This window comes from Macrobrachium rosenbergii, chromosome 25, assembly GCF_040412425.1.
Source record: "Macrobrachium rosenbergii isolate ZJJX-2024 chromosome 25, ASM4041242v1, whole genome shotgun sequence".
Classification (NCBI taxonomy): domain Eukaryota; kingdom Metazoa; phylum Arthropoda; class Malacostraca; order Decapoda; family Palaemonidae; genus Macrobrachium; species Macrobrachium rosenbergii.
The window spans coordinates 24,924,401-24,951,040 of NC_089765.1; the positions used below are offsets into that span (position 1 = coordinate 24,924,401).

A 26,640-nucleotide genomic window follows, 5' to 3' on the forward strand; every position below is an offset into this window, starting at 1 on the left:
ATAATATATGAAACAAAATTATAAGATACCAGTTATGATAGGCTATTAATTACTTGAAAGGAATTGCTGTACTCTATTTATAAGCTGTGTGTTAACGCCAAGATTATCATGTAGGCTAAACATAAAACTTTGTTACTTAACGGATTTCACTACTGCACTTACCAAGAGGGCAAACACACAACTTCTGTTGAGCCGAGGTTCCAATGTATTAATTCTGAGCCCTATACTCATAATGCAATTTATCAAGCACTAAAACATGATTAGCATATCAATAACAAAACCTAAATTCTAAGGCTTTTGTTGAATACAAATGTGTAAGTCGAGATCAACAAAATGCAGCTTACCAGCATATGCTCTTTTCAATCCTTGGAAGAGTAAAATCATAGCAGGTAAAATTTCTTTATGGCATTCTTCTAAAACTCCAAGACGTTCTGGCCCAAGTTGCAAAAGTGTGCACATCCCTAATACACAAATCTTGCGATCATGCAGACTGAAAAGAAAGGTTTATTATTTATTAAAGAGTCATTCTGTTTAAATTTTAAGGAAAAAGCCTCATTCATTCCCAGTGTGACTATATTTTCCTGACTGACTGACCGATCTAGCTTCACAACAAAGGTCAGTGTCATCTTTACCAGAGGGCAGACTACACAATATACTACCTAGTTCATTTTGAAACTGCTCAGAGTTTTCATGAGTTTGATAAGGCCAAGACAGGATTCATAAGCAAATTAAGCAATAAATGAGCTCTACAGGCTGTGATCAGTATTACTAATCATTACAATATAGAGAACAGGGTCAAGAACATTTCCTTGCTGGACAACTGATATAACTCTGGCTGGTTTGGACAGTAACTTTTAACACTTACCCCAGAAAGCAGTCTGAATCGTGTATCCACTGTTTGATGAAATGAGAAGTAAGTGTAGTAGTTGTATTTGGTAACGTGGTTGACTCAAGCACTTGAAGTAATGCATCGGGTGCAGTATACAATGTAGCTATGACCACCTGTAAAATAAATATATATTGATGATAAAGCAGCCACATGAAAACCCTAAGTTTCAAAACATCTAGAATTCTTTGCTCCATTTCACTACCAATAATACTACCCAGTAATAATAGACTAACCACCTGTATTTCTTTTCCCCCTAATTTAGTAAGGGAAAACTGGCCCTTCCTCATAGAATTAAGCAGTTATGATTTAGATTAATGAAGTGATTTACAAGTGCCACTATGCATTCAACCCAATTTCCCAACAATCCCTAGTAAGATAGTTTTTAAACAAAATATTTATCATATAGTTATTCTCATTTACCAGTTTATTTTACAAACTTATCTTTGCAGGCAACTTCTTGCCATAAAACAAGCACAATTAAAACTATGCCACATTACTCATTAATAAATAGTTTACCCAGAACACTGAGCTAAAGTTTTATAATATTCAAAATAACAGAGCTGACGGTGAACATGGAAACCACTCCAGAATCCTAATAACGAAACTAAAGACCACCTATAGAATGAAAATCAAAACCTGTACAGGTAGTCATCGACTTACGACCTATGCGACTTACGACTGACCGACTTTACGACAGCTACGACAATATAATAATATATAATATTTAATTTTTTTATTTTGCTAAAAAATACGTCGGCGCGGCGTCACGATACTTTTTCCCGCTACCGGCAGCGCGCTCATATCCGAGAGATGCTCAGCTTTCGGCAGCGTTGTGTGTTTGTGTCGTTCGAAAATGGTAAAAGATTCATATTTTTGTAATGTAGTTTGTATTTCTATTTTTTGCAAATAAGTCAAATGTAATAACAAATTACCGTATTTGATAGCTTATAACACGCATGTCTGCATAGGACGCACCCCAGTTTCAGCAGGACATTGAGGGAAAAAAAATAAGGTTTCCTAGCCTATGCTCATATGATTTTGGTAAGTAAAAACTGTAGTATTAGGTTATCATATGCATATTGTTTCTTACCAACAGAATCAACAAAAACATTAATAAAGAAATTATTTACCATATTTATATTTACCAAAATATGTATTATACAATCAGCCATTTACTACGATCGAATGTTTCGTCTGCTGCTGAAAGCTACCTCATAGGTTTACCAATAGATTGCAACACATTCATTTGTAAACATTGTTTCTTACCAGCAGAATCAACAAAAACATTAATAAAGATGTTACCTACGGTAATATATGTTATATATATCCATTATATATTATAAAAGTATGCAATCAAGGGTAAAATCAATAAATGAAAATGTTTCCTATGTAACGGCTCGAGTCTCGTGAGCAACTGAACAAAGCCATGTTATTATTCTTAAAAGAGAATGCTAGCACGAGTTCTGATATCAACTCAACGAAGCCTTGTTATTATGCCTAAAGAGAATGGTAGCAGGAATTGTCAACCACCAATTGATCGAAGCCATGTTGTTATGCGTAAAGAGAATGTTAGCAGGAATTGCCAACTACCAACTGAACGAAGCCTTGTTATCCGTAAAGCTCTCGAGATAATCACCAATAGGTGGCAGCACAAGTACTGTTTATAAGTCTGTAAATGTGGAATGCGGCCATCTGCTGTAGACGACGATAATATTAACATTTTAATGAAAATATCGATAATAACAACGTAGATATTGATTATAATACTAGCAGTAGTAATTTCGGTGATGGTAAGTGTGATAATGATAAATAATTATAATAAACTTTGTTTTTTAATAGGTTATTAGAATAACACCGAATGTTACGCTAGACTACAACATCTACGTGACGTTTCATGTATAATTTCGGCCAAAATTCTTAAAATCTGAGCCTACATTATGTACATAGGGCGCAGGGGGATTTTTAGGCCATTTTTTGTTAAAAAAGTGCATCTTATACGCCGTCACATACGGTATGTATTTAATTCAAACCTATAAATAAATAAAAAGTAAATAATCGTCATCGTGTAGCCGATTGGCAATGCAAATGGCGGATAAGAAAATGTAAACAGACCAGACAGATGGTTTGAATGCCTACAATAAAAATGTAAAATACAGTAATAAAAGTAAGTATTAATCAAGGAGTTCAAGCATGATAAGATTTCATATGCTAAACGTAATAATAGGTACTATACATGCACATATTTGGGATAATATAAAATGTATATGTAGGCTAGTCATACTTAGGATATAATATATGATGGATAATATACGGTAGGTACAGAATACATGTACATATGTGGTTGGTCGACTTACGACGAGATCGACTTCCGACCGCTCTGTCAGAACCTAATGCCGTCGTAAGTCGACTACCACCTGTAGTATATCCCAATGCCACAGTTCACTAATCAAACCATTTAGTTTTATTACTTCCCAGTCAACATTCAACTAGTATTTCTTAATTTCCATTCTGCACTCCACCACTACCAAAAACACACACTATCATCAATATAAAATTAATTTCATACAAACCTGTCACTCACACAGACAAGATTTGTTGCCAATGAATGTTTCACACATGAAGTGTTCATAATAAAACTAATATTGTAATACTTACCTGGACACCTGAATTCGCCCTTAATCCCACTAGCCCAAACAACTCTCAATTACCAATCCACTATTGGGAATTTTGACATCCAGAGTTACCAACGCTGCAGGTAAAATCTCAGTCACTTGAGCTACAATAACAAACAGTTAGCAACACTGACACAGGTGTGTGTCGACGCTCCCACTTTCAACAAGTGCTTTATTCAAGGTCAAAACTGATGTGGGGAAAGGAGAGTGGGAATCATTCAGGTGTTCAGGTAAGTATTATAATATTAGTTTTATTATGAAAACTTCATATTGCAATACACTCCCTGAACACCTGAATTCACCCGATTAGCAACATTTAGAGGAGGAGGGATTAATTCTATTGCATGCCTTTTGACCACTGCAGAGATGGTAGCTCACCAATCTACTCTGCATAAAATATCCATTTAGTCATACACTCACCATATCAATCAGTGCTTCCAGTGAAGAGACATCTTGGAGAGTACTTTGATCGACAGCCAGGTTAGCACTCTTGGTCTGTCGACCTCCCATGTGGCTCTTCAGAACCTCTCATGTATGGAGGAGAATGAGGCAGAGTGCAGAGCCGCTGGCCCTCCGGGAGAACCATCTAAGTTTAGGGCCCACCCCCTTTATACAACCGCAGAGATGGCAGCTTACCGATCTGCTCTGCATAGGATATCTATTTAGTTATACATTCACCTTATCAATTGATGCTTTTGGTGACAAGACATGTTGGAGAGTACTTTGATCACCCATCAGATCCGTACTGTCTCGGTCCGTCGACCTCCCATGTGGTTCTTCAGAACCTCTCATGTACGGAGGAGTACGGTGAACCTCCCATGTGGCTATTCATAGCCTCTCATGTATGGAGGGAAATGAAGCAGTGTGCCGGGCCGCTGATCCTCCGGATAAGGCCCGACGATCAACGAGTGAAGAAGTATCTCAGCGCCGACGCAATAGCCTAGCCTACTAGAGCACCCCCTCGGACTCACATAGGGAAACTATCATAGACTAAGATACTTAAAACGTACTAAACCTAAGTTCATGTGATTATACTATCACTGTTGCCTAAGAATTCTAAAGGTTGAAAGGAATTCCTCTATCCATCTGGTTAACCTCAGAATCTCCTCACTAAGTGAATACCACAAAGCTAAATGAAAGCACCCTAGATAGTGGACTTCGCCGCTACACGTGGACTAAGAGAATAACCCTCCGAACCTCCGCACTAAGCGAATACCACCTCAGCTAAATGAACGCACCCTAGATAATAGACTTTGCCGCTACACAAGGACTAAGAGAATAACCCTCCGAACCTCCGCACTAAGCGAATACCACCTCAGCTAAATGAAACCACCCTAGATAGTAGACTTCGCTGCTACACGCTATGAGGCGAATCGAACGGCTCTTAAGAAAGTAAACACTGACACGGACTTCCAAGTAGCTGCCTCCAGTATAGACGGCACTGAATAATTCCTTAGAAAGCAAGATGAAGTAGACATACTCCAAATACTGTGCGGTGGGGAAACACAGAGCTGAAGATGACAAAGAAAAACCCTGAGAAGCCTGAGAAATCACCTCCCTCCGAAAGTAACTAATCATTTTCTTTGACAGCGGCGGGAAGGATTCCACGGAGAGACAAGAAGTGTATGCGGAAGTGGACAAAGTTTCCCAACCTTTGATAAACAGAATTTAAAGCTTGCATCGGACATAAAGATATCTCCGCTGGATCGCTGGTGACGAACACTTGCAGATAAGGAACTTTAAGTGAAGAGGCAGAGTTTTAACCTCCGACTGTCTTCACCACAAATTCCTGAAGACAGACAAACAAGTATTATTTCTCGAATAGGAACCCAACCTAGAAACTGCCTGACGCTCGTCCAACTCTTTAGCTGAAGCTAAAGCCATAAGAAAAAGCAACTTCTTAGTGTCTTAACGTTATAGCTCCAATGGGTTCAAAGGCAGCAGAACGCAGGAAAAATATTGAAGTACTTCCAACAAGTCCCACGGAGGGGCCTGAGTCGGCAAGACAGGCCATTCAATCTTAAAAGAACATAACAGATCATCGATTATCTTACTCCTAGAGATTTCAGGAAGGTGGAAACTAATTGTACTGCTAATCGTTGAGCGGTAGTCAGCAATAGTCAAATATGAAAGACCCTCGACTTTCCGAAGGAATAAAAGAAAATCGGCTATTTTGGCTATGGAAGGTCTAGAGATGAAATGACCTTCCTTACGACACTAACTTCTATACCCTGTCCAGCTGAACCATGTAAGGCTTATAGGTTGACTTTCTCAAGCTAAAAGAAAACTATCTAGACACAGCTTTAGGGAGTCCGGACTGCCTAGCAGCTCTCTCTACAGTCGCCCTACAACTAGGTACAGCACGTGAGGGTTTGGATAATAATGGTGAGAATGCGGTCGTCTGAGAAGTTTCGCATGGGTAGGGATATCGGAACTTCCGCGGGGAGCTCTAGGAGTTCCGGAAACCAAGTGTGTTATGGCAAGCAGGGAGGGAGCTATCAGAGTCACAGACGTCTTGACACTCTCCCACAATTTCCTTATTACCTGATGAATGAGACCGGATGGAGGAAAGGCATATACCTGCATGTGATTCCAATTTGTAACATCACATCGGTGCCCATTGACATGGGGACCACCATTGGTGAGAAATAAACCGGAAGACGATGGTTTAATCACGTCGCGAATAAGTCCACAGTTGCTGGCCACTTCCGGAGAATCTGACATATTACTTCCAGAGCCTGACGGGGGCGACTTAGTGAATCGGCCAGTATGTTGAGACTCTCCGATATAAATTGGTGAAGAAGAGACACTTTTCGTTCTTCACACCCTCTCAGGACTCTCTGTGCTATAGTATCGGGTTCTCTTGAGCCTGTCCCCTCCCCTCCTCCAGTTCTTCAGATACGACACAGCAATTACGTTGTTGCTAAACATAGCCACTACTCTGTTGCGCAATAGGACTGAAAACAACTAAGAAAACTTAGAATGAAAAGGACAGAAGGTACACCGAATCTGGGCCTCCTCAATGATCCTGAAGCATATCCGACATGAATTCTGGACATTACTGTGTCACATACTCTCTAATGTTAGAGAAACCATTCGAAAAATAACCTCTCATACGTCTTTACCCAATGAAAGACCCAGCAAACCCGCCTTATATTCCGCCACATCCAATTGCAGGTCCCGCAAACTACTTTTAGAAGCTGAAAGGACACACCAGAATCGGCCTTACTAGATGGAGGAATAGAAAACACAGGGAAGGGGGAAACTACAGTAAGAGATTCAGAAACAGTCGGAAGTGAGTTAGGAGCAAAAGCAGAAGGATTCTGCACCACCGTAACTGAAACACTGACTTTGACTTGAGACTAACCCAGACCGAAAAGAATTGATGAAGGCGAAACTCTTGCCAAAGCACAAGAACCACTTGAACCAGAAACCAGAACCCGTCCAGGAGAACGACTCTGCACCCTTAATACCTTCTCCTCACTACCTAACCCAAACCTATCCTCCTTTATCACACCTAGATCTTGATTCTGACTAACATTATCAATATTAAATTTATTAATACTACAAGGGGCTTGGGAATCCTTCACTGCCTGCTCCATGCCGAGGGGGCCGGCAGACCCTACCCACTCGGAGGCTTGCGGTTCGGCCATTACCCTCAGCACCAGTTAGGGCTGGTTATGGAACAGGCAGGGGAGCTGAAAAGGAAAAAGGATTAGACATCCTAACACTACTACTATCCCTATCTGAGAAATGTTTAAGAAGACTAGCTATTAAATTGTCCCTACTACTTGCAATCCTATCCTCTATCTGTTTGACTACCTCTGAACTCACTAAATCCATCAACTTATCTGTAGCAGAAGCCTGAGACACTAGAAGCAACGAGAATCTGACCAACGTCTGCCGCCCTTACTAGCCAAAGACTTGCAATGACAAATGTAATCCTCCATCTCTTGTGCCTTCCAATCGGAACATTCATCGCAATAAGTCTGGACATCACACCTAACGTTCCTACATACCTAACAGAATGTCTATCGTGTCTCAAGGTACTCATCCGTCTCTGGCAGGAAGAAGAAGCGATGAGCTCCACCATCCACAGTCGTACGGGCAGTCGAGATTGACGTCGAAGATAAAGGCACTGTAGTAGAAGGTGAAAGAGTCCATGATGACCAATCAAGACCGGGAACCAGCGAGTCCAATTCTAAAAGACGTTCCACATCGAAGATATCCAGAAAAACCAGGAGACGAAACCGGTAAATACAATCCAGGTCTTCACCAGAGGTCCAAATTACAAAGAGAAGTCGGGCAATAGGATTAAAACTTCGCACTGCAGAAGGAAACAACCTTGCAGCAGTGCGAACAAAAAGAATTGACAAAAGTGGGAGTGTCGGCGCACACCTGTATCAGCGTTGCCAACCATTTGTTATGGGAGCTCAAGTGACAAGATTTTACCTACAGCATTGGCAACACTGGCTGTTAAAATTCCCAATAGTGGATGGGTAATTGAGATTGTTTGGGCTAGTGGTATTACGGGCGAATTCAGGTGTTCAGGGAGTGTATTGCAATACTAAAATTTTGTCAAAATAACATGAGTATCAATTACTATGCAAGTGCAAACTGGAACCTCCAGTTATCACTGGCATTTTTATGTACGTAAGTATACAGTACAGTATATAGGCTATAAATAAATCTTGACAAGAAGCATAAGACTGAGGGGCCTACATAAGGAAACTCAGTATATGAATGGTGGGTTTAAATGAAAAAAATTTATTTTGTGTTTAAAAAAACTGTTTCATTAAGCCTCATCACCCTTAATAGCCCAACCCTAAATGTAAATTCTGTTCTGGGTTCGACCATCAGGTGATTGTCACAGTCTGCAAGCTGGTAACAAGTATCCAAAAGCTGATGCTGAGAGCTGTTAACCAGCTCAGTGGTCTGATTAAACTAAGATATACTTAATTTTGGCTGCTATGGTGCTTATGCATTTATGGTTAAATATTCATCTATATCGAATCACCATACATGAGCAGACTTTGGAAATACAGGCAACATCTGCCTGTCTTAAGTAGTTCATGTCCATGAGCTAACTGATTTAGCTCTTAAACATCTAAAGCAGCAATGGACAGAGGTGACTATATGTTAGTTTTATTTATAAGTTAGTCATTATTTTATTTTCTGCGGTGATGAAGTGTATGGGCATTACAGAATGTATAAAAAGAAAGCACATGTTTAATTTTATAGCAAAGCATTCCTTATGTTTAAAGAGTATGTTATTGCTGTGACGTCATAGGAAGTGACATCACAGGACGAAAATGGCAGGGAGAAAAATGTACAAAAACACGGGCGGGAGTGTTGAAAGCATGGTGGAAAGGTAGAGAGAGCTCTCTGAAGGTTAGGTCGATAATGGTTGGGTTGTAAGTCTGTTTGTGGTTGTTGTTGTCGTAAGCTGGGTTGCATAGAGAAAAAAGAACAACGTGAACAGGTAAGTAGATCACATAATTGAATAATTTAAGGATAGGTTAGGCTAGCAAAATTTTCATGAGGAACAGCTCTTAAACATCTGAAGAGGCAATGGACACAGGAACAGCCCTTAAATATCTGAAGTGACAATGGACACAGGAATACTTATGTACAGGAAACAGCATATGAGTAAGGAGGCATGGCAGTAAAAGAATGGGTGGGTGAGTGGCTAGACAGTCAACAAAAAACATCAGCAACAGTTGACTGATCAAGTAACAGCATGTGTGAACCCACTCCTTTTGTACAAGCTGACAATTCAGTTACAGGTGAGGCATATAGGTAAGGATCTGCACTGCTGGCTTTATGCAACTTCTAAATCGTTCTCTCCAAGTCACTGCCACTGCTCGGTTACCGGTCAAAGAGCATCTTGTAGGTGAGGTCAGAATTATCAACATTTAGTGCCAGTTACTGAGGCCTGGCATAAAAGCTCAACACAAATCATCTGGAAGACTTGTGCATGTAAGCTAACTGGTTCAGGTGCATCACACTAACACAAATCACATTACAGTATAACACATTAAAACAATGCAAAAACACCATTAGTATACAAAAGCATTAAATGGTATCATAAGCAGAGGAAACTTATATAATGTAGGTACTATTAAAACTTGGTTACAAGCCAAGATATTAAGAACTAAAAACCAAATAAGACCAGCACAACAAGCAGTGGACACAGGACACTAGCAGGATCTCTAAATACAGAACATACCCAAAACTTTAGGTAAAAGAATGAAGGATTGAAAAAAAAATTATGACCAAAGATAAAGAGACAATATAAAATTATGATGGAATGAATGAATCATGAAATTTAGTCTATAAAGCCATGCACTGTGGCATTTTCAACCATTCAGTACTTACAACAGTGCAAAGAGGGTTTGAAAGAGGGTTCGACAGCAAGAAACAAGAAAGCATTAATGGATGGTAAATAGAAAGCTGAAAAGTATGCGGCTAGGGCCTAAAGGAACACTGCAAATAAACATTTGTAAAGACTACTGTGCACTGTGTGAGATGCACAGATAGCACTGCCTACCTACAGGGTGGTAATATAGAGGGATGAATAAATTTGTTTGTATTTAGCATTTCCCAATGTTTTGAGAGAGAGAGAGAGAGAGAGAGAGAGAGAGAGAGAGAGAGAGAGAGAGAGAGAGAGAGAGAGAGAGAGAGAGTGTGTGTGTGTGTGTGTGTGTGTGTGTGTGTGTGTGTGTGTGTGTGTGTGTGTGTGTGTGTGTGTGTGTGTAATGGTCGCTGGTGAGTGCTTCGCTTGTTGGAAGAGGGATGAGGTCGTTAGTTTGTTTACGGCGCTGTCTGTCTGTGGAATATGTGAAGGATTTTTCGGTTTTGGAGTGAGTCTTGAGTCAGAGCTAGTGCTAGTCAGTCGTTTGGTCTTGGACAGTTTTTGTGTGCTTTTTGAGAGTTGTTGGTTTTCTTGTTAGTGTACTGTTCTTGTTGTGTATATAGTTCTATCTTCTTTTTTTGTTTCCTTGTTTTGTTTGTGTGGTTTTGGGTGCTGTGTTGGCGACCGTGGGCGCTTACTCCATCTTCCAGCAACCGAGGATCAGGGTGAGTGTTGTGTACTGTTTTTGTGTTTTTTAAATTCCGCCACATAATATTTGGCGCCCAACGTGGGGGCAGCTGGTGGGGCAGCTGCAATTGAGATTAGTGGCTAGTAGTGTGACTGGAGGGAATGGAAGAGGAACTGGTGAGGTTGAGAGAGGAGTTGCGGCTGGCAAGAGAGGAGAATGAGAGGCTGAGGGGTGAGAATGAGAGGCTGAGGGGTGAGAATGAGGAGTTGAGGAGTCAGTTGGAGGAGATGGGGGGAATGCTAAGGAGTGCAAAAGAAGAAATGAAAGGGGAGATGAAAGAGTCAGAAGAGAGAATGGAAGAGAGGATGGATAAAAAGTTGGAGGGAATGATGAAAAGTGTGGAAGAAATGATGAAAGGTATGTTCAAGGGTGGTTTTGGAGAAGGGGGCTGTTGGAGGCAGGTCCTCTGGAACGTGTGAAGGGCAAGAGAGAAAGAAAAGGAGGAAGAAGTGAATGGAAGCGTGAGTGATGAAAGTGATGTGGAAATAGGAAGTAAGAAACGAGAGAATGAAAGGCAGGGTAAGGAAAAGGGAATGAAAAGCAAGGGAAGGAACAGAGGGAAGGTAAGGATAAGTCAGGGGAAGAAAAAGGGAAGAAGGGAAAGGGAAAGGAAACTGGTAAGAAGGGTAAGGAAGTGGGAAAGGCAGGAAAGAAGGGAGAGGGTGAAGGCAGTAGTGATAGTGAGGTGGATGGAGGTGAGTGGATAAAAGTGGATAAAAAGAGGGGAAGAAGAGTGTAATGAGTAAGATGAATGTAAGTGCGGAAGTGGACTCTTTGTATTGGAAGAGGGTATGAAAGGACAGAGTGAAAGTAGCGAAAGTGAGAGTGAAAGTGAGAAAGAAGTGAGAAAGGCTATGTATGTGAGGGAGGTACCCGGTGTGAAAGGTATAATGAGTATGGAAGTAGGGATGTGCATGATTTCTTTAGGGAGTATGAAAGGTTTTGTCAGGATAAGTATGGGGAAAGTAAGAGAGTGTGGGCACGAGAATTAGGAGAATATTTGACTGGGTTTTTGCTTGATATGTATAGGGTTATTATGAGTGTGGGGGATGTTGAGTATGACATGGTGAAAGCTAGACTAGTTGAGCAAGCAAGGCGTATGAAAGCAAGTGTTAAGTATACGAGGAAGAATGAATTTGATGAGGCAAGAATGAAAGCTGGGGAAACCTTGTCACTGTATGCTTGTAGGCTGGAGACGTTGGCAAGGAAGAAGTTTGGGGATGATGGGATAGATGAATGTAAGGAGTTAGTACGGAAGTTGTTAGGGACAGTGCCAGATGGAGTTAGAGAATTTGTGAACTTGAAGCGGAGGGAGAAGAAAAGATGGACGAATGAAAGGTTGACTTGGGGAGAAATTTTGGAAATTGTAGAAGATTATGAGCTTGACAGGGTTATAAAAGAGAGCAGAAGTGTAAGTGTAAGGGCTGGGGTAGATGAGAGAGTACCAGAGTTTGGAAGCTTTAGGGATGCAGTGTTGAGGGGCCCAATGAGAATGGCCGATAGTGTAATAGATAGGAGTGTAAGAGCAAGTAATGTGGAGGTGCCAGTGAGGATGAATGGTGGGTTTGTAAGGGAACAACGAGTTGGATGGGTTAGGGATAGTAGTGTACAAAGGGGAAGGTCGATGAGTGGAAGTCGAGCGAAGTGTTTTAGATGTGGAAAGGAAGGACATACAAAGAATGAGTGTAGGTGGGCTTTAGGAGCGTGTTTCGGGTGTGGGCAATCGGGACATTTGGTAAGGGAGTGTACGAAAGATAGGGGGGTTAAATGCTACAGGTGCGGACAGGTGGGTCATATTGCTAATGGTTGTAGGGGTACCCGAGTGAATGTAATATGTGGCAACTGTGGTAAGAATGGGCATTATGCGAGAATGTGTTCAGAACCGAGAGCGAAGTGTGTCGAATGTGGAATGGAAGGGCATGTATCAAGTGTATATAGACGAAAGAGGGTGACTGTGACAGCGAATTCGGGAAACTGAGTGTGAAGGGGGTTCAAATGGGTGGATCCTCCAGGATGCAAGCGGTGCGTGTGATGCATGTACGTGAGGGGTTGTTGCATGATGAGGATCAGCAATTTGTTTTGATAGAGTATGGTAGGAAACGTAAGAAAGGGAAGAACGTAAGTAAACTGAATGGTCGTAAGTTGTGTGATAGGGGTGTGAGTGCCAAAGTGAAAATGAGTGATAAAGCGTGTAATACGGATGAATGGGATGGTATGAATAGAACGTATAGCATATGCGGGTTTGATATAACTGAGTTGACTGAACGTGTAGGGGTAAGTGAACGGTTGGAGGTGAGCGAAAGTGTAAGAGTAGCAGTGATAGACGAGTGATTGAAAGCATGAATGAATCGTTGCAAGAATTGGAAAGGTCAATGAGCGAATGGGATGGGTTAGTTGAAGAATTGGGGGAGGTATTTGGGAACGAGTTAGAGGGTATAGATGAGATTGTGGATGAAATTGAGAGTGGTAATAGTGAAGAAGATAGCGTGAATCTGAGAGAGAATGGAGGAGAAAATGTAAATCTGAATGTTGCTGGAAGAGAGAGCAAGTCTGAGAGAATGATTGCGTGCCCATGAACGCGCGTTCTAAAGGACCTGCTAGTGAGCATCCATGGGTGTTACGTAAGGCGATTTGAATGCAGTGTGAAAGGTGTTGGTTGGGAAATGCTAAAAGGGGGAGAATTATAGAGGGATGAATAAATTTGTTTGTATTTAGCATTTCCCAATGTTTCGAGAGAGAGAGAGAGAGAGAGAGAGAGAGAGAGAGAGAGAGAGAGAGAGAGAGAGAGAGAGAGAGAGAGAGAGAGAGAGAGAGAGAGAGAGAATGAGTCGAGAGAGAGAGAGAGAGAGAGAGAGAGAGAGAGAGAGAGAGAGAGAGAGAGAGAGAGAGAGAGAGAGAGAGAGAGAGAGTAATGGTCGTTGGTGAGTGCTTCGCTTGTTGGAAGAGGGATGAGGTCGTTAGTTTGTTTATGGCGCTGTCTGTCTGTGGAATATGTGAAGGATTTTTCGGTTTTGGAGTGAGTCTTGAGTCAGAGCTAGTGCTAGTCAGTCGTTTGGTCTTGGACAGTTTTTGTGTGCTTTTGAGAGTTGTTGGTTTTTCTTGTTAGTGTACTGTTCTTGTTGTGTATATAGTTCTATCTTCTTTTTTTGTTTCCTTGTTTTGTTTGTGTGGTTTTGGGTGCTGTGTTGGCGACCGTGGACGCCTTACTCCATCTTCCAGCAACCGAGGATCAGGGTGAGTGTTTGTGTACTGTTTTTTGTGTTTTTTTAAATTCTGCCACAGTAAATACCAGACTCCAGGTAGCACTTGCATAGCAAATGTCTGCTTTGCCTGGAGATATTCAAAGACCAAACTTAATGTGGGCTATGTAAGCAGTGGGGTTGGCTGAACAAATTTAAGGCTTAAGAACCTTTCAAAAATTCACACATCACTCACCTGCAATAACATAGTTCGCAACTCCGTAGTTTTAACCTCGCGCAATAACCTTTCGACAACTAACTGTATGATGGAACCAAGACACATATTTATTCTCCCCTCACACTGAAGAACTACAACTTCTAATAACTTAGCAGCATGACACTCGTCATCCTCGCCTGAGTCCTGCAAGTTAATTTGGTAAAATGCTTTAGGGACTTTACAATAGGCAATGAATTAATTTGAAGACTATGGAATTTCATTTTGAAATAAACTTTACAACTTCCCTGGTAGGTCTCTATACCAAAAATTATAGTCTATTCCAATACATAAAAGGTTTAAAAATGTATCTGCTGCATGGACCTCTGTGCCTTACCTGAGTTAAAATAGTTTTGCACATTTCACACACTGCTAGGACATGTGCTTCATTACTTAAGAATGCTTCAGTGTCAACAGTTATGTAGTTGTGAAGAGCAGGCATCATCTCAGTGAAGTAGTCAAAGCCATCATTTTTAAACATCTGGAAAAACATTTTTTCATGAAAATCAAATCAAAGATACATTATTTTGTATCAAGCCATACATCGCTTTGCCTAATGGTAACATTATATTTCCATGAACATACTCCACATATGAAACAATGGTATATATTAGATTAAAGCTTTTGGAACTGAAAAACTTGAATTACTTCACAAACCTGATACATCATTTCAAAGCACTTCCATAAGTCTGGTGATATTCTTGTGCTGGTTAAACTGTATATCAAAGCAAGAGCTTCTTCATAGAATTCTGTGAGCAAAATAAAGGTAGGTTATATTTCCAAATACATGTCATGGTAATTCTGTTGACTTCAGTAACAAAAAAGTAAACTACTGTTTGTAAAGTAAATACAACCTAAAAATGACTGGCACTCATGAATTACTATTTTTCTTGAGTAGCTTAACAATATGACACATGAAGATTACCGTGTAAATGATTACCAAGATTTTTATCCTCACTACAGTTTTACTGTGAACATCTTGTTTGTTTCAGCTGTAACTGTTTTGAAAGTCATTGGAAAATAAAAAAAATACACAACTATATTTTCTAAAATAATAGTGTACAATAATCTATAGCCTAACATTTCAATTAGGCTGGCCTTATCTAATAATATAGTCTAACATTCCTCTTATTACTTCACATCTTTCCTCAGCCAACAGTATTTACAAACTTCATGAGCTATCAGTTGATATCATAACCTAACAATGTATTCCACATAACTATTTTTGTTATTCCCATCTGAAATCTGATTTTATTCCTCTTAAAAGAATGGTACCTATTTTTGGTGTCCCACTATAAAAAGAGAAAACCATACCCATAACATTTTTGCCTAGAATAAGTCCAACAACTTGTAGAGTGATGGGCTCGATTTGAACCATAATCTCTGGGTTCTCCTCCATACAATTGATTAATGTTTCTATCGTACTCAACAGCCCCATTGCTGTGATGGCTTTCTCTTCTGCACCATCTTCTGAGTCTACAACCTGAAAAGAAACATGGGCAATGAAAACTTAGTAACAGAATTTTTCACTATTTGAGTAAGAAATCCCAGGGTTTTCTAAAAAAAAATGTCCTTAAAATACCACCACTTATTGACTAATACAACCTGCTTTCCAACACACAAACAAATATCAGATGCAACTTCCTTATCTCAAAATGAGAAAGGTGAATGAAAATTCTCATGTCTACAAATACTGAACTTGTAAACGGAAACTTATCTCCATTTCGAAAAATAACCCAACTAACCTGTTGGAATGTAGCAGCTAGCTGGGTGCACATCTCCACTGCAATAGGAATCAGTTGTTCTGTATATGTTGTCACGATCTTACACATCACATTTGTAAGATCATCATTCTCAGTTTCCTTAATTACTTTAAGTAACTCTTGAACAATTGGTTGTATCTGAAATTATATATGGAAACAACTATTACATTACATAATGTCACTTCATTACATCCACATACTCACAAAATTTTCTTACTAAGCAGTTAACTCATCAGGATCACTTGCTTAAAAGCACAAAATCTAACCAAAGCTCTCTAAACTGAGAATCTATTTATTGCCAAGGCAGTTATTGCACCACAAGAATTTCTACAGTAATAGCAAAATTTCTTTTATTTTTACTTTGCTCTTTTTCATCCTTGCATCTTCTATTATACAAATATTAATTTTTATTCTATATAATAATGTAGCAGTTAGCTTTTATTATTACTATAATACCACTTTAACATAATTTTTTTACAAGAAAGCTTAAATAATGCTCGAGCACTTACATTAGGTTCTACAATCTTCTCTGCCTTATTCTGTGAGGCAAGGAATGCAGATAAGGCCATAGCTGCCTCTACTTTAACAGGGAGATCGTTGTCGTTCAATAGGGCATTCTGAATACAGTTCATAGCTGCGAGTATGTTCTGGTCAGACTTGAATTTGATTTCATCAAAGTTTTGTAGTATCCAACAAGCCTGAAAAAATAATTATAGGACCCAAGAATTAGCAGCAGTCATCCCCTGAATCATTAATTTACAAAAAACATAAATCACTCCATATCAATTTAATTCATACAATACTAACATTTGTAATTACCCACCCTTGCTCTCATGAAGCCATATGGGCTCTGGAACTTCAGGAAGACATATTGTGCTATCATATTTTCCATTTGATCTTTGTATATCTTCTTTTTAAGTAGTACGCCACCCATTGTGCCAATCTGGAAAATAAATATCAAGCATTAATCATCATTTAAAAATAGTAAATGAAATGCCTTCTCTTATCACTGTACAACTATCCTCTCAATTACACTACACTGTAATGTGTACACTTTATATAAATTAAGATACAGCTTCTTCATCAACCCTATACTTCTTGCAAAATCATTGTACACTCCAACCTCTTACAATTCACATTTGTGAATTATGGATATGGCCTCATTCTTATTTCATAACTAGGTTAGGCCACATGTTAGCACCTATTTCACGTACTGTAACTGTAACACCACCTAATGTTTTGTGGTATGGCATAAGAATATTTATATCTTGTATATATTTGAATTTACAATTCAACTTCTGACCAGAATAAAACTGGTCTCCTCCTCTGTCTATATGACTAAATAGATCAACTAGAGCATGCTAATACTGTGCTAGGCTAAAGGCAACGAATACAATAATATTAAACAAAGGCAAAAACATACAATTTCATACATCTATAAAATCAAAGATAGACTGGTTTCACATCCGTCAATAAACCTATTAAAACCAGGAAAGCTTGCTATGCAATTAAAATCTTGGGACTACTGTCAGATGCTCTCTATCTCAACCTACTCTACATCCCACAACCAACCCGAGATTACTTGTACATCATCACTTAACCTTATGGACTCTAACCTATAGAAATGCCTACCTTTGACAGGATCTAAACCATCAATATCAGACTGTATTCATCTTTCAGCTAATGTTAGGACTAGTTCTTGGATATTCACTACATAAACCAAGATGCAATGCCTCTGACCATTTCAACCACCCTAATCGGGTACAATTCTACCTGACACCTGGTATAACATTTGGACACCATATCTAACATCACTGATTTTAATGACTGCAACAGGTATTATCCAAGCCCACACAATGGGGGGAGGTGATCCACCAAATAGAAAGGGTGGAAACAACCCTCAGGTTCTCTTTACTCTCTGTTACTGGTAATTCAAAGCTAATTAAAACTAATACTGTCATTTATATGACACAACATGAAAAAATTCTTCATGCACAATACAATAGACATTATGCAAACTTCTGTGATGGGCTCTAGCAATGTTAATCAATTAGAGCTATGTTAATCAGTGGTTAGACAGCAAGACAAAGAGATCCAGACAATGAAGCAGAGAGACCTAAATGATGGAACTGGGAAAAAATCAGACATTTGCACCTAGAAGTGAGAGACTGGTTAGACAGCAAGACTGAAGTAAGAACAGGGAATAGGGAATGGAGGTAAAGTAAAAAGCTAAAAAGTGGGTGTAGCTAGGTGCTTAAGGGATGCTGCAAACACCCTTTAGTAATGCCTATAGTACACCACATGGTGCCCTGATGGCACTACCTTCCAATGATACCAGATAAACAATGCGGTTTTGGGCAATTACATGGTCCTTACTGATCCTTGACACCATGAGCATAAGGTGACAAAAAGGATAACCCCTTGGGTTATGCCACTTGAGAGACACATTATCGATATCTCAAACAAGCCAGAGCAAATGCTGCCTTTGTAAGGGTATAAAACCCATGAAATGTTCATAAAAATAAAATGACATAATTGCACTGCTTCCAGATAAGACCACAGGGATAATGGAGGATCTAACTGTGGCAAAATCAATGCATACTCCAATATCTTTGTAATGAGAAATGCAACATGGCTACTACTGTAAGTAGTAGCAACATGGTCACTATTACCATTATACTATAGCATTCTGGCACATGCATTTTTAAATTGGATTGAGAATTACAATAAAGAAATTACTCACCATATGCATGACACCATCCTTATGCCTTGGATCTACATTTGGTGAGGTCAAGACCTGCATCAAGAAAATCATGGTTTTCTCTAACATTTCTTTCCTCTTTCTTACTGTAGAAAGCAAAAGCGTCTGTGCAGCTGTCACTGGAGAAACTAAGTCCTCGTAGATATCTGAGGAAAGGCCATAATCTTATAATCTTTTAACAAACACTGAGAAAAACAATTTCACCTATTATCACTACAACAGATTTTTTGTATACTTACACATCCATGGCTCAACAAAAGAAAATAAATCAAGTTATTCCATCTTCAATTGTTTCATTTCTTCATATAGAGAGAGGATACATACACTTAATTTTTATATCTTCCTTTTCTAGCAGGCATAGTTCTTTTAACCACCATACTAACCCTATCTTCCTACAACTTAAAGGGATTCTTCAATACCTTACATTGTTGCTGCAATAAAATTTATTCTAAGTTGTTGGTAATTTAAAAAGGTAGGCTGACCGAATCTTAAAACATAGCAAGCTCTGATTTTTTCCTCTATCTTGTTCACAATCACTCCTTAATTCTACTGGGCCAATTTAGCTCTTATAGGGCAGGCCAGAAAAAACTACAAAATATTAATTTCTCATAAACAACTACTTCTAAATCTAGTCACACTGTCCTTCCCAAACAGTAGATAATAAGAAATCATCATATTTGGTTGGATTATAAATTACCCCATATGAAATTACTTCCTAATTGATCAAGATATACAAGTAATTTGACAATTTTCCCATCACTCCACTTATAATTTTTACACCAGACCATCTTGTTCTATGGTTAGACTTGAAATTTCTCATTCTCAAATTTCAAAGCTAGTCCAGGTTGTTCTTCCACTGTTCTGACTCCACTCCAACCCAGGCATTTTTTCCCTCTTCCACGTGTTTGTATTTACCACTTTACTTTCTCACTCTTCCCTTCATGTTTTATCCAAAAAATGTTAAAGTTTTGAAAGTTCAATCTATACTGCAGACCTACTGACATCAGTTCAGATGATGGGTAGAGGTTTTTGCCTTTTCAAGAACACCTGACTTTTACTCTAGTCCTCTTCATTTCCTTTTCTTTTCTTCCAAATCTAAACAAAGTAGTATATAACTTGCTTTTCACTATACCTTGCTCCAATTACTGACCTCCACTTAACCACAGTCTGGCAAGAAATAGAACAGATCTTCAACTTCCGCCACTTCATAGTAACTTTTTTTTTTTATTTAATTTTTAAGCAGTCTGACCTCCCCTGAACACATTATTACAGTAGCTGTTCTAATATCATAAAAGGTTTCTTTGGTTACTTTTTCCTATTCTTTAGCATATATTACTACATTGCTGTCCTTTTACTGCCTTCAAACTTTCCAACCCTTAAAAACAATTTTACCCACAGAAATTTAATAATTATCCTCAGCATTCTGCAGCCACACCTCTTTATAAATTGGCGAGCTCTAATATCTTTGCTGTACAAAGTGCAACAGACAAACATGTTAAATACAATTCACTAAACAAAAACACTCACTTCTGCCCATTTCCCTTTAATTCTGCCAGGTTTTATGACAAATTCACTCCATTTCTATAAAACAGTTCTTCCAATATGCAGTATCATAAACAAAAGTTCATTCAAAAGAAAAATTATGAAATAAACTAAAAAAATATCTTACATTTACACACACTGTAATCTAATCTCAACAAAATCTATACCTTTGACTAACACTGAATAAGATCAACTTACCAAATTTAACTCTAACATATTCATATGGATCAGAGTTCCAAAGCTCTTGGTCAGCATCTGAATAACACATCAGAGGGAAAAGCACATCCTGTATCACCGACAACATATGTGGCTTCAATAATTTCCATGCTACTGACTGGCCAACCCTGTAAGACAAAATTTTTATACTTAAAAGTTAGCCATGCAAGACACTTTGTTTACAAACATTAATAGGTGTCAAATAAAACAGAGCTAATGACTTTTCCTTTAAGTACAAAAACCAAGGTGTAAGAATTACACTATACTTGCAAGATTTAAAATGAGATAAAAAATTCCTTTTCGTTAATCTCTGAAACCATGAAATTATACAAGTATGTAACAAAAACATTATTGCATACCCAATCATGGACTTACCCTTGCTCTAGATAATTAAGTGTTTGTTGTAAGACCCTAGGTGAAATATAAATTTTGTTGCGATAATTGTCTAGTATTTTGAGAAGGACCTGAAGTATTCCTTGTGAGAAGGTCTTGATGAACCACTCTGCAAACTGTTTATATTCTTTGTGTGCAGTGCTTGGACAACCGTATCTGGTAAGGAAATAAATTACATTACTTTATAAATAACAATTATAAACAGAACCATAAAATAAGGCAAAGAAAGCAGCAAAACTACTCTTAAAAAGAAATATATCTGGTTCTTTCTTTAGTAACTAGCCAGACTACTCAATCAACTAAACATCATAAAAGATTTCTGATATGGTATAATTAAACTTCATTTCATTATTATTGTAATATCCATTACATCTACTACAAATGACAAGTTTTGCAATCAAAACTGTCGTCATGAACACTAATGCGTAACCAGTAAACATTACTCATGGAAGGAAGATACCACTTACAGTTTGTAGCATCTCCCTTTGGCCCTAGCAGCACTGCTTTCTGACTTTCTCTTTCATTTCTTCCTACTTAGTTGTTCAACTTAAACTTTACCTTGATCTCATTTTCACCCCTCAAACAATTCCTTTGGGGTGAATCCTGTGTCTATAAATGCAACTTAAAACTAAGCTATAAGAAGAGAGCCCTACTGCTTGTTACAACAATAAGAGGCCTCACCTTTCAAATAACCTAGCAAGAATATGGAGCGCCCATTTTTTTATCTTCCACCATGGAAGATCCGGTCTTTCTTCCTCATCTACCTGCAATGTCTGATCAGGTACTGGGCGGTCTGCTATCTGAAGTACCACTTCCATCCATCTTGTGAAGACATCTCGAGTTAATAATTCCAAGGGCAAGTGATACTGAAAATAGATAAAGAAAGCTTGAAAATAGATAAAGAAAGCTGCTATAATTTTAACTTACATATTAAATTTTTTAAGCATGCCTGGAAACAACAATTAAATTCCCAACTTCAAGCATGTAATTTCTTAATTGCCTAATAATATTGCTAAAAGGCAGTTACTAGCAGAAAATATGCATTCATAACAAAATCGCATTATATTGCGTATAATAATTAGCATAGTACAAGAGTCAAAAGTCAACATTTTCCAGTCTACATATTTCAAATACTGTACATTACAAAATATATATTTCCATAATATTATTTATTATTTGGATATTTACCTACTGTCAAAGTTAGCTTAAATCTCCGCGCCGATAGGCGAGTTAGCACTCAAACAAACATCGAATGTTGGTGGGGTCTACTTTAACATTAGTTAAGTATCCACACAATAAATTTTATTATGAAAACTTATATTACTTGGGATGAATCTTACCTACTGTTAAAGTTAGATGATTCCCACATTGAGAAGAGGATGATGGGTAGTGCAGCTGGACAAAAATCCTCTCAGCCAATCGAACTAAAGGTTTCTTTCATGAAACCAAACATTCTTACCTGATCTGGAATCCATTCTGGAACTTACTACCACCAGAAGTTGGTTTCCATTCAGGGAGCAAGGCTCTCACACCTGTGCAGTAAAGAGCAGCCTTGTGGAGAAAACCGATCAATTCAGCCAGAATTAAACAGAAGCAGCGTGAGGAGACCTGTGCCTGGGTCCAAAAACCCTATAAAATGAGTCGCTAACAAAAATGCTTTTATGATATAAAGGTACGCTCCTCTACAAGTAAAAAGTAAGTATACCTTAGTTTTACCAGACCACTGAGCTGATTAACAGCTCTCCTAGGGCTGGCCCGAAGGATTAGACTTATTTTACGTGGCTAAGAACCATTTGGTTACTTAGCAACGGGACCTACAGCTTATTGTGGAATCCGAACCACATTATAGCGAGAAATGAATTTCTATCACCAGAAATAAATTCCTCTAACTCTTCATCAGCCGGCCGCGGGAATTGAACTCCGGCCCATCGAATGACAGTCTGAAGCTCTACCGAGTCGGCCAACAAAGGGCTCACGCTCCTCTACAAAATAGGTACCTTCATACTCGCCAAAATATTAAAACCTACGATTTAAAACAAAAAGCCTAAAGGATTGCTCTTTCTTCGGTTCAGGAGACTATCCGCTACTAGTAGAGGACTAAGGGCTTTACTTTTTTCAAACGCAGTTCTGCATACTCAAGGAGTGAGCGGGCAAAACTAAACTGCACTTCTACTGCACTGCATTAATCCCATCCTCAGGCGATAAATTGTAACACTAAACGAAGTTGCAATTGCGCCCTCTCACATTATGAATGTTTACCTTCGATAAAGGTAAAAGGAATGGAGCTACTTCTCATGCACTAGCCTAATCAAATACATCAGAGAGAACATCATGCTCTTTGACAAAGACGTTCTAGGCTTTCTAAAACCACAAAATAAAAAGTTAATTTTGCCTCCTCCAGGATTAAGCAATGACACAGAAAGCTAGGTTTTCTAAAACCACAAAACAAAAGGTTAACTCTGCCTCTTCCAAGCTTAACCTTTGACAAAAACATCTAGGTTTTCTAAAACCACAAAAGGTTAATTTTGTTTCCTCCACGCTTAACCTTTGACAATGATGTTCTAGGTTTCTAAAATCACAAAACAAAAGGATAACAGCCTATTCCAGGCTTAACCTATCTAAGTAAGTTTTAATTGCCCCAACAGGACAGAGACGTGTTTCCTCTTCTTCCCCACCAAAGAGATTAAATTGGAATTCTTGACAGTTCTCTGATAAACTTAGCCTTAACATCATTCTCAGCTACAAGGCAAAAAGATAAAATAGGATTCCCTTTACAACAGTTTTAAGGAGAATGTTTGTGATAAATTTACTCTTTTAACTGCCGTAAGTGCTAAATAAAAGGTTTCATAGTAAATAATTCACTGGAACTTATTCCAGAGACTGAGAGGAACCTGCAGATAAAATTTAGCTGTGCGTCTAAATTCCAGACAGACTGATACTGAGATGAAGGGGCTCAAATCTCAACACCTTGAGGTGCTGATCATCAGCCAGATCTAACAGCACAAGATGCAATAATGAGGAAAGCATGGAACAATAACCTAGAAAGTAGACAGCGAAAAAGTCTGACTATATCTGATAAAGCAGTGAAACTTTGATGTCTGCAAGGTTCCAGGTGCAGAAAATTCCTCTAGAATGGTACCGAGTATTACACAAAATGGTGCTTCTGACGTAAGGCCACAGTTGTTTTCCACTTAAAGATAGATCCCATGATACCTTTGAAAATCCCCTTATTGGGAGACAGTCAAGCATCTCCAAGCAGTTAAGTGTAAGATGCAGAAGTTAGCGGAAGTGCATGGAATTCTGTAGTTTGAGTAGATTTCTCATTAACGGAAGAATAAGAGAGACATCTAGCGAGACAGCTAGAAAATTTGAAAATCATTTGCTCTGAGGCTGCTAAGACTCTAAAGGAGTCACTAAGCAATTCTTGAACTTTTAAATTTGCTCAATACTTCCTTAGAGTAGACAGAGGGGGGGGGGAAGGCCTATGAGTCTGAATCAGGCCAAACTTAAGGAAACACATCCACTGCTCAAGCCTGAGGGCCCTCAAAGGAGTAGTTGTTCCTGTTCTTCTGCATGCTAATAAGTCTACATCTGAGCGCTCCTCGAATCTCACAGCAACTGTCGAACTTGCGGACGTAATGGTCACTCTGTAAGTAGTTTTGTTCTTTCTTAATCCCCATTCATCAAAACACTATCCTCCCACAGAGTGAATTATCAAACCATGTTGTTCATTTCACTCAAAGAAGAGAACTTTCCACTGTGACTTTGTTTCTGACCAGGGATAAACCTGCTAGGCATCCTCGATGGTCTTTCCACTGCCCTGGCATCCCGTAAATTCTACCAGGTGTGGTATTGACCACCATATGTAGCATGAAAGTGTAACGACACTAGTTAACATTCTTTGTTTCATGCTGCACAACAGCAGGAAAAGCAAAAACTGGAGATAGGTTTAAGAATAAAATGGTCACCTCTTGGTTACAGAGTCCCTCCTACAGGACATGGCGACAATGATAGTCCTGGATTACTTACAAATTTAATGAACATTAGCTGCAAGTCATACTCTCTTATGCTGAGACTGCACTGTAATTGAGCCTGATCATTCTGATAAAATCCCATTGAGGCCATGTTTCCTAACAAAGAATGCTCTTACAACTTTGGAAGCTTCCTTCACGGCTAAAATTCTTCAAGAAGCAAGTGCCTGATTGTCTTCTGACAGACAAGCCTGCACATTTCAAGTATCATCCCCATACCAAGTCAACTGACAATCATAATGCACAGAGACTGAGCCAGGTGAAGCAACAGGTCCTTGGCCTTTGGAATACTGTAGACAGAGTTGACCAACTTGAACCAGTGATTCAGTAGAAAAGATTTCTTGCCCCCTAAAAGTCAACATCATCTCTCTATGGGCAACAAATTCCCTGTGAATACTTATAAAGGCAGTGTACACAAACCCAAAAAGAGTGCCTTGAACAGCAATACCTCCTCTGTAAATACACCTTGAAGGAACTTACATGACAGGATGTACTGCTATGAGAAAAATGTCATGTGCACGTCCACCAAAACATCTGATCATTCTTTTGGAAAATCACTAAAACCATGCTGGAAAACCCAAAAAGCTTGGGGGGACAGACATGCACAGTTATTTAGTCTCAACGTGTCAATCAATGACCGCCAATCTCCAGTTGCTTATGGTCCATTTCATTCTCTCTATTTTACAACCTCCTACTAAAGAATGAGGCTTCTGCTGGAGAAGACAAAGAAACAGCAATAGGAGATTAAACAAGTGGAAGGTAACCAAAAAGGAATCATAACTCTCCTTCACTGCCTCCACCATTTAAGGTTCTGCTCCTAAGCCTCTCCAAGCATGCCAGGAGGCTTGCAGCTGGCCATCTACCGGAACCTGAGGGCTGAACTTATCCCCGAAAGGTATAAAACAAGACTTGTACCAATATATTCTCTCTCATTGCCTTAACCTGTGCAGCATAAGTGTTCTCACTTCTTCCAAACCGAGTTAGTATAAGCATTACACTAACTCGGAAACAAGTTAAAAACTAACACTCTTACATGCTAAACTCCCACTGTTGCCAAAAACCCTTAAAGCTGGCTTCACAAACTCCCTAGGCTGGCACCAAAATGGCACTAAGCTGGCACCTCAACCTCTCTCAGCTGACTCAAGAGAAGAGGCAATATACTGAACAATAGTTCAATAAAAGATAAAAACTTCAACAATCTAAACTGAGACCCCATTCAGCATGCCCAAAGCACTTGTCAGCCTCGAGTTCGTCTCTTCACAGGAAAGAGAAAAGATACCGAACCTTCTACCAAGAGTTTAAGTGCCGATTAACCCTTAAGGGACAGGCTAAATATATATCAAGCATACTCCCAGACTGGGGAAACTTTAAGGTTGGCCAATTTAAGAAAAATCACATCAATGGAAAGAGGAAGATATGCAAATGCACATGGTATAAGAACAAAAATTCTAAAAATTTTTCCCTACCTTCAACATGAAGCTGAAAGTGACCATTTACAACCCTTTGCGGGCCTCTTTTACAAGACAACGTAAAACTATCTTAATTTCACCAAGTTATGCATGTTTTTTCTAATAATTTCATCTTATTTTGTAAAATCATAATTACAGCTTACACAATATCAAAATAGATAAGAACTAAAACCAGTGACAAACTAGGTGTATTTGTTGTAAAATATTTATGAGATTTACTGAGATGAGGAGATGCAGTAACTTTTTGTGAGATATACATGTTTTTTCTAATATTTCTTAGCAAAATTACAATTATAGCTGACTATCATAAAAGATAAGAACTAAAACCAATGGCAATCCCTGGGTATA

General features: G+C 38.9%; 1 protein-coding gene across 1 annotated transcript in view; it reads right to left on the reverse strand.

The window, feature by feature from the left end:
- Nucleotides 1–26,640, reverse strand: part of msk (importin-7 msk) — a 58,368-nt gene that overhangs the window by 15,662 nt on the left and 16,066 nt on the right. Inside the window, exons 5-17 of the mRNA XM_067127138.1 lie at nt 21,474–21,658; nt 20,775–20,948; nt 20,382–20,527; nt 18,624–18,787; nt 16,704–16,823; nt 16,390–16,578; nt 15,863–16,018; nt 15,432–15,600; nt 14,775–14,866; nt 14,455–14,598; nt 14,100–14,264; nt 866–1,002; nt 345–490 (exon numbers count right to left, since the gene is read on the reverse strand). Of these exons, the coding sequence (XP_066983239.1) occupies nt 345–490; nt 866–1,002; nt 14,100–14,264; nt 14,455–14,598; nt 14,775–14,866; nt 15,432–15,600; nt 15,863–16,018; nt 16,390–16,578; nt 16,704–16,823; nt 18,624–18,787; nt 20,382–20,527; nt 20,775–20,948; nt 21,474–21,658 (1,987 nt within the window). The remainder of the gene's footprint in view (nt 1–344; nt 491–865; nt 1,003–14,099; nt 14,265–14,454; nt 14,599–14,774; nt 14,867–15,431; nt 15,601–15,862; nt 16,019–16,389; nt 16,579–16,703; nt 16,824–18,623; nt 18,788–20,381; nt 20,528–20,774; nt 20,949–21,473; nt 21,659–26,640) is intronic.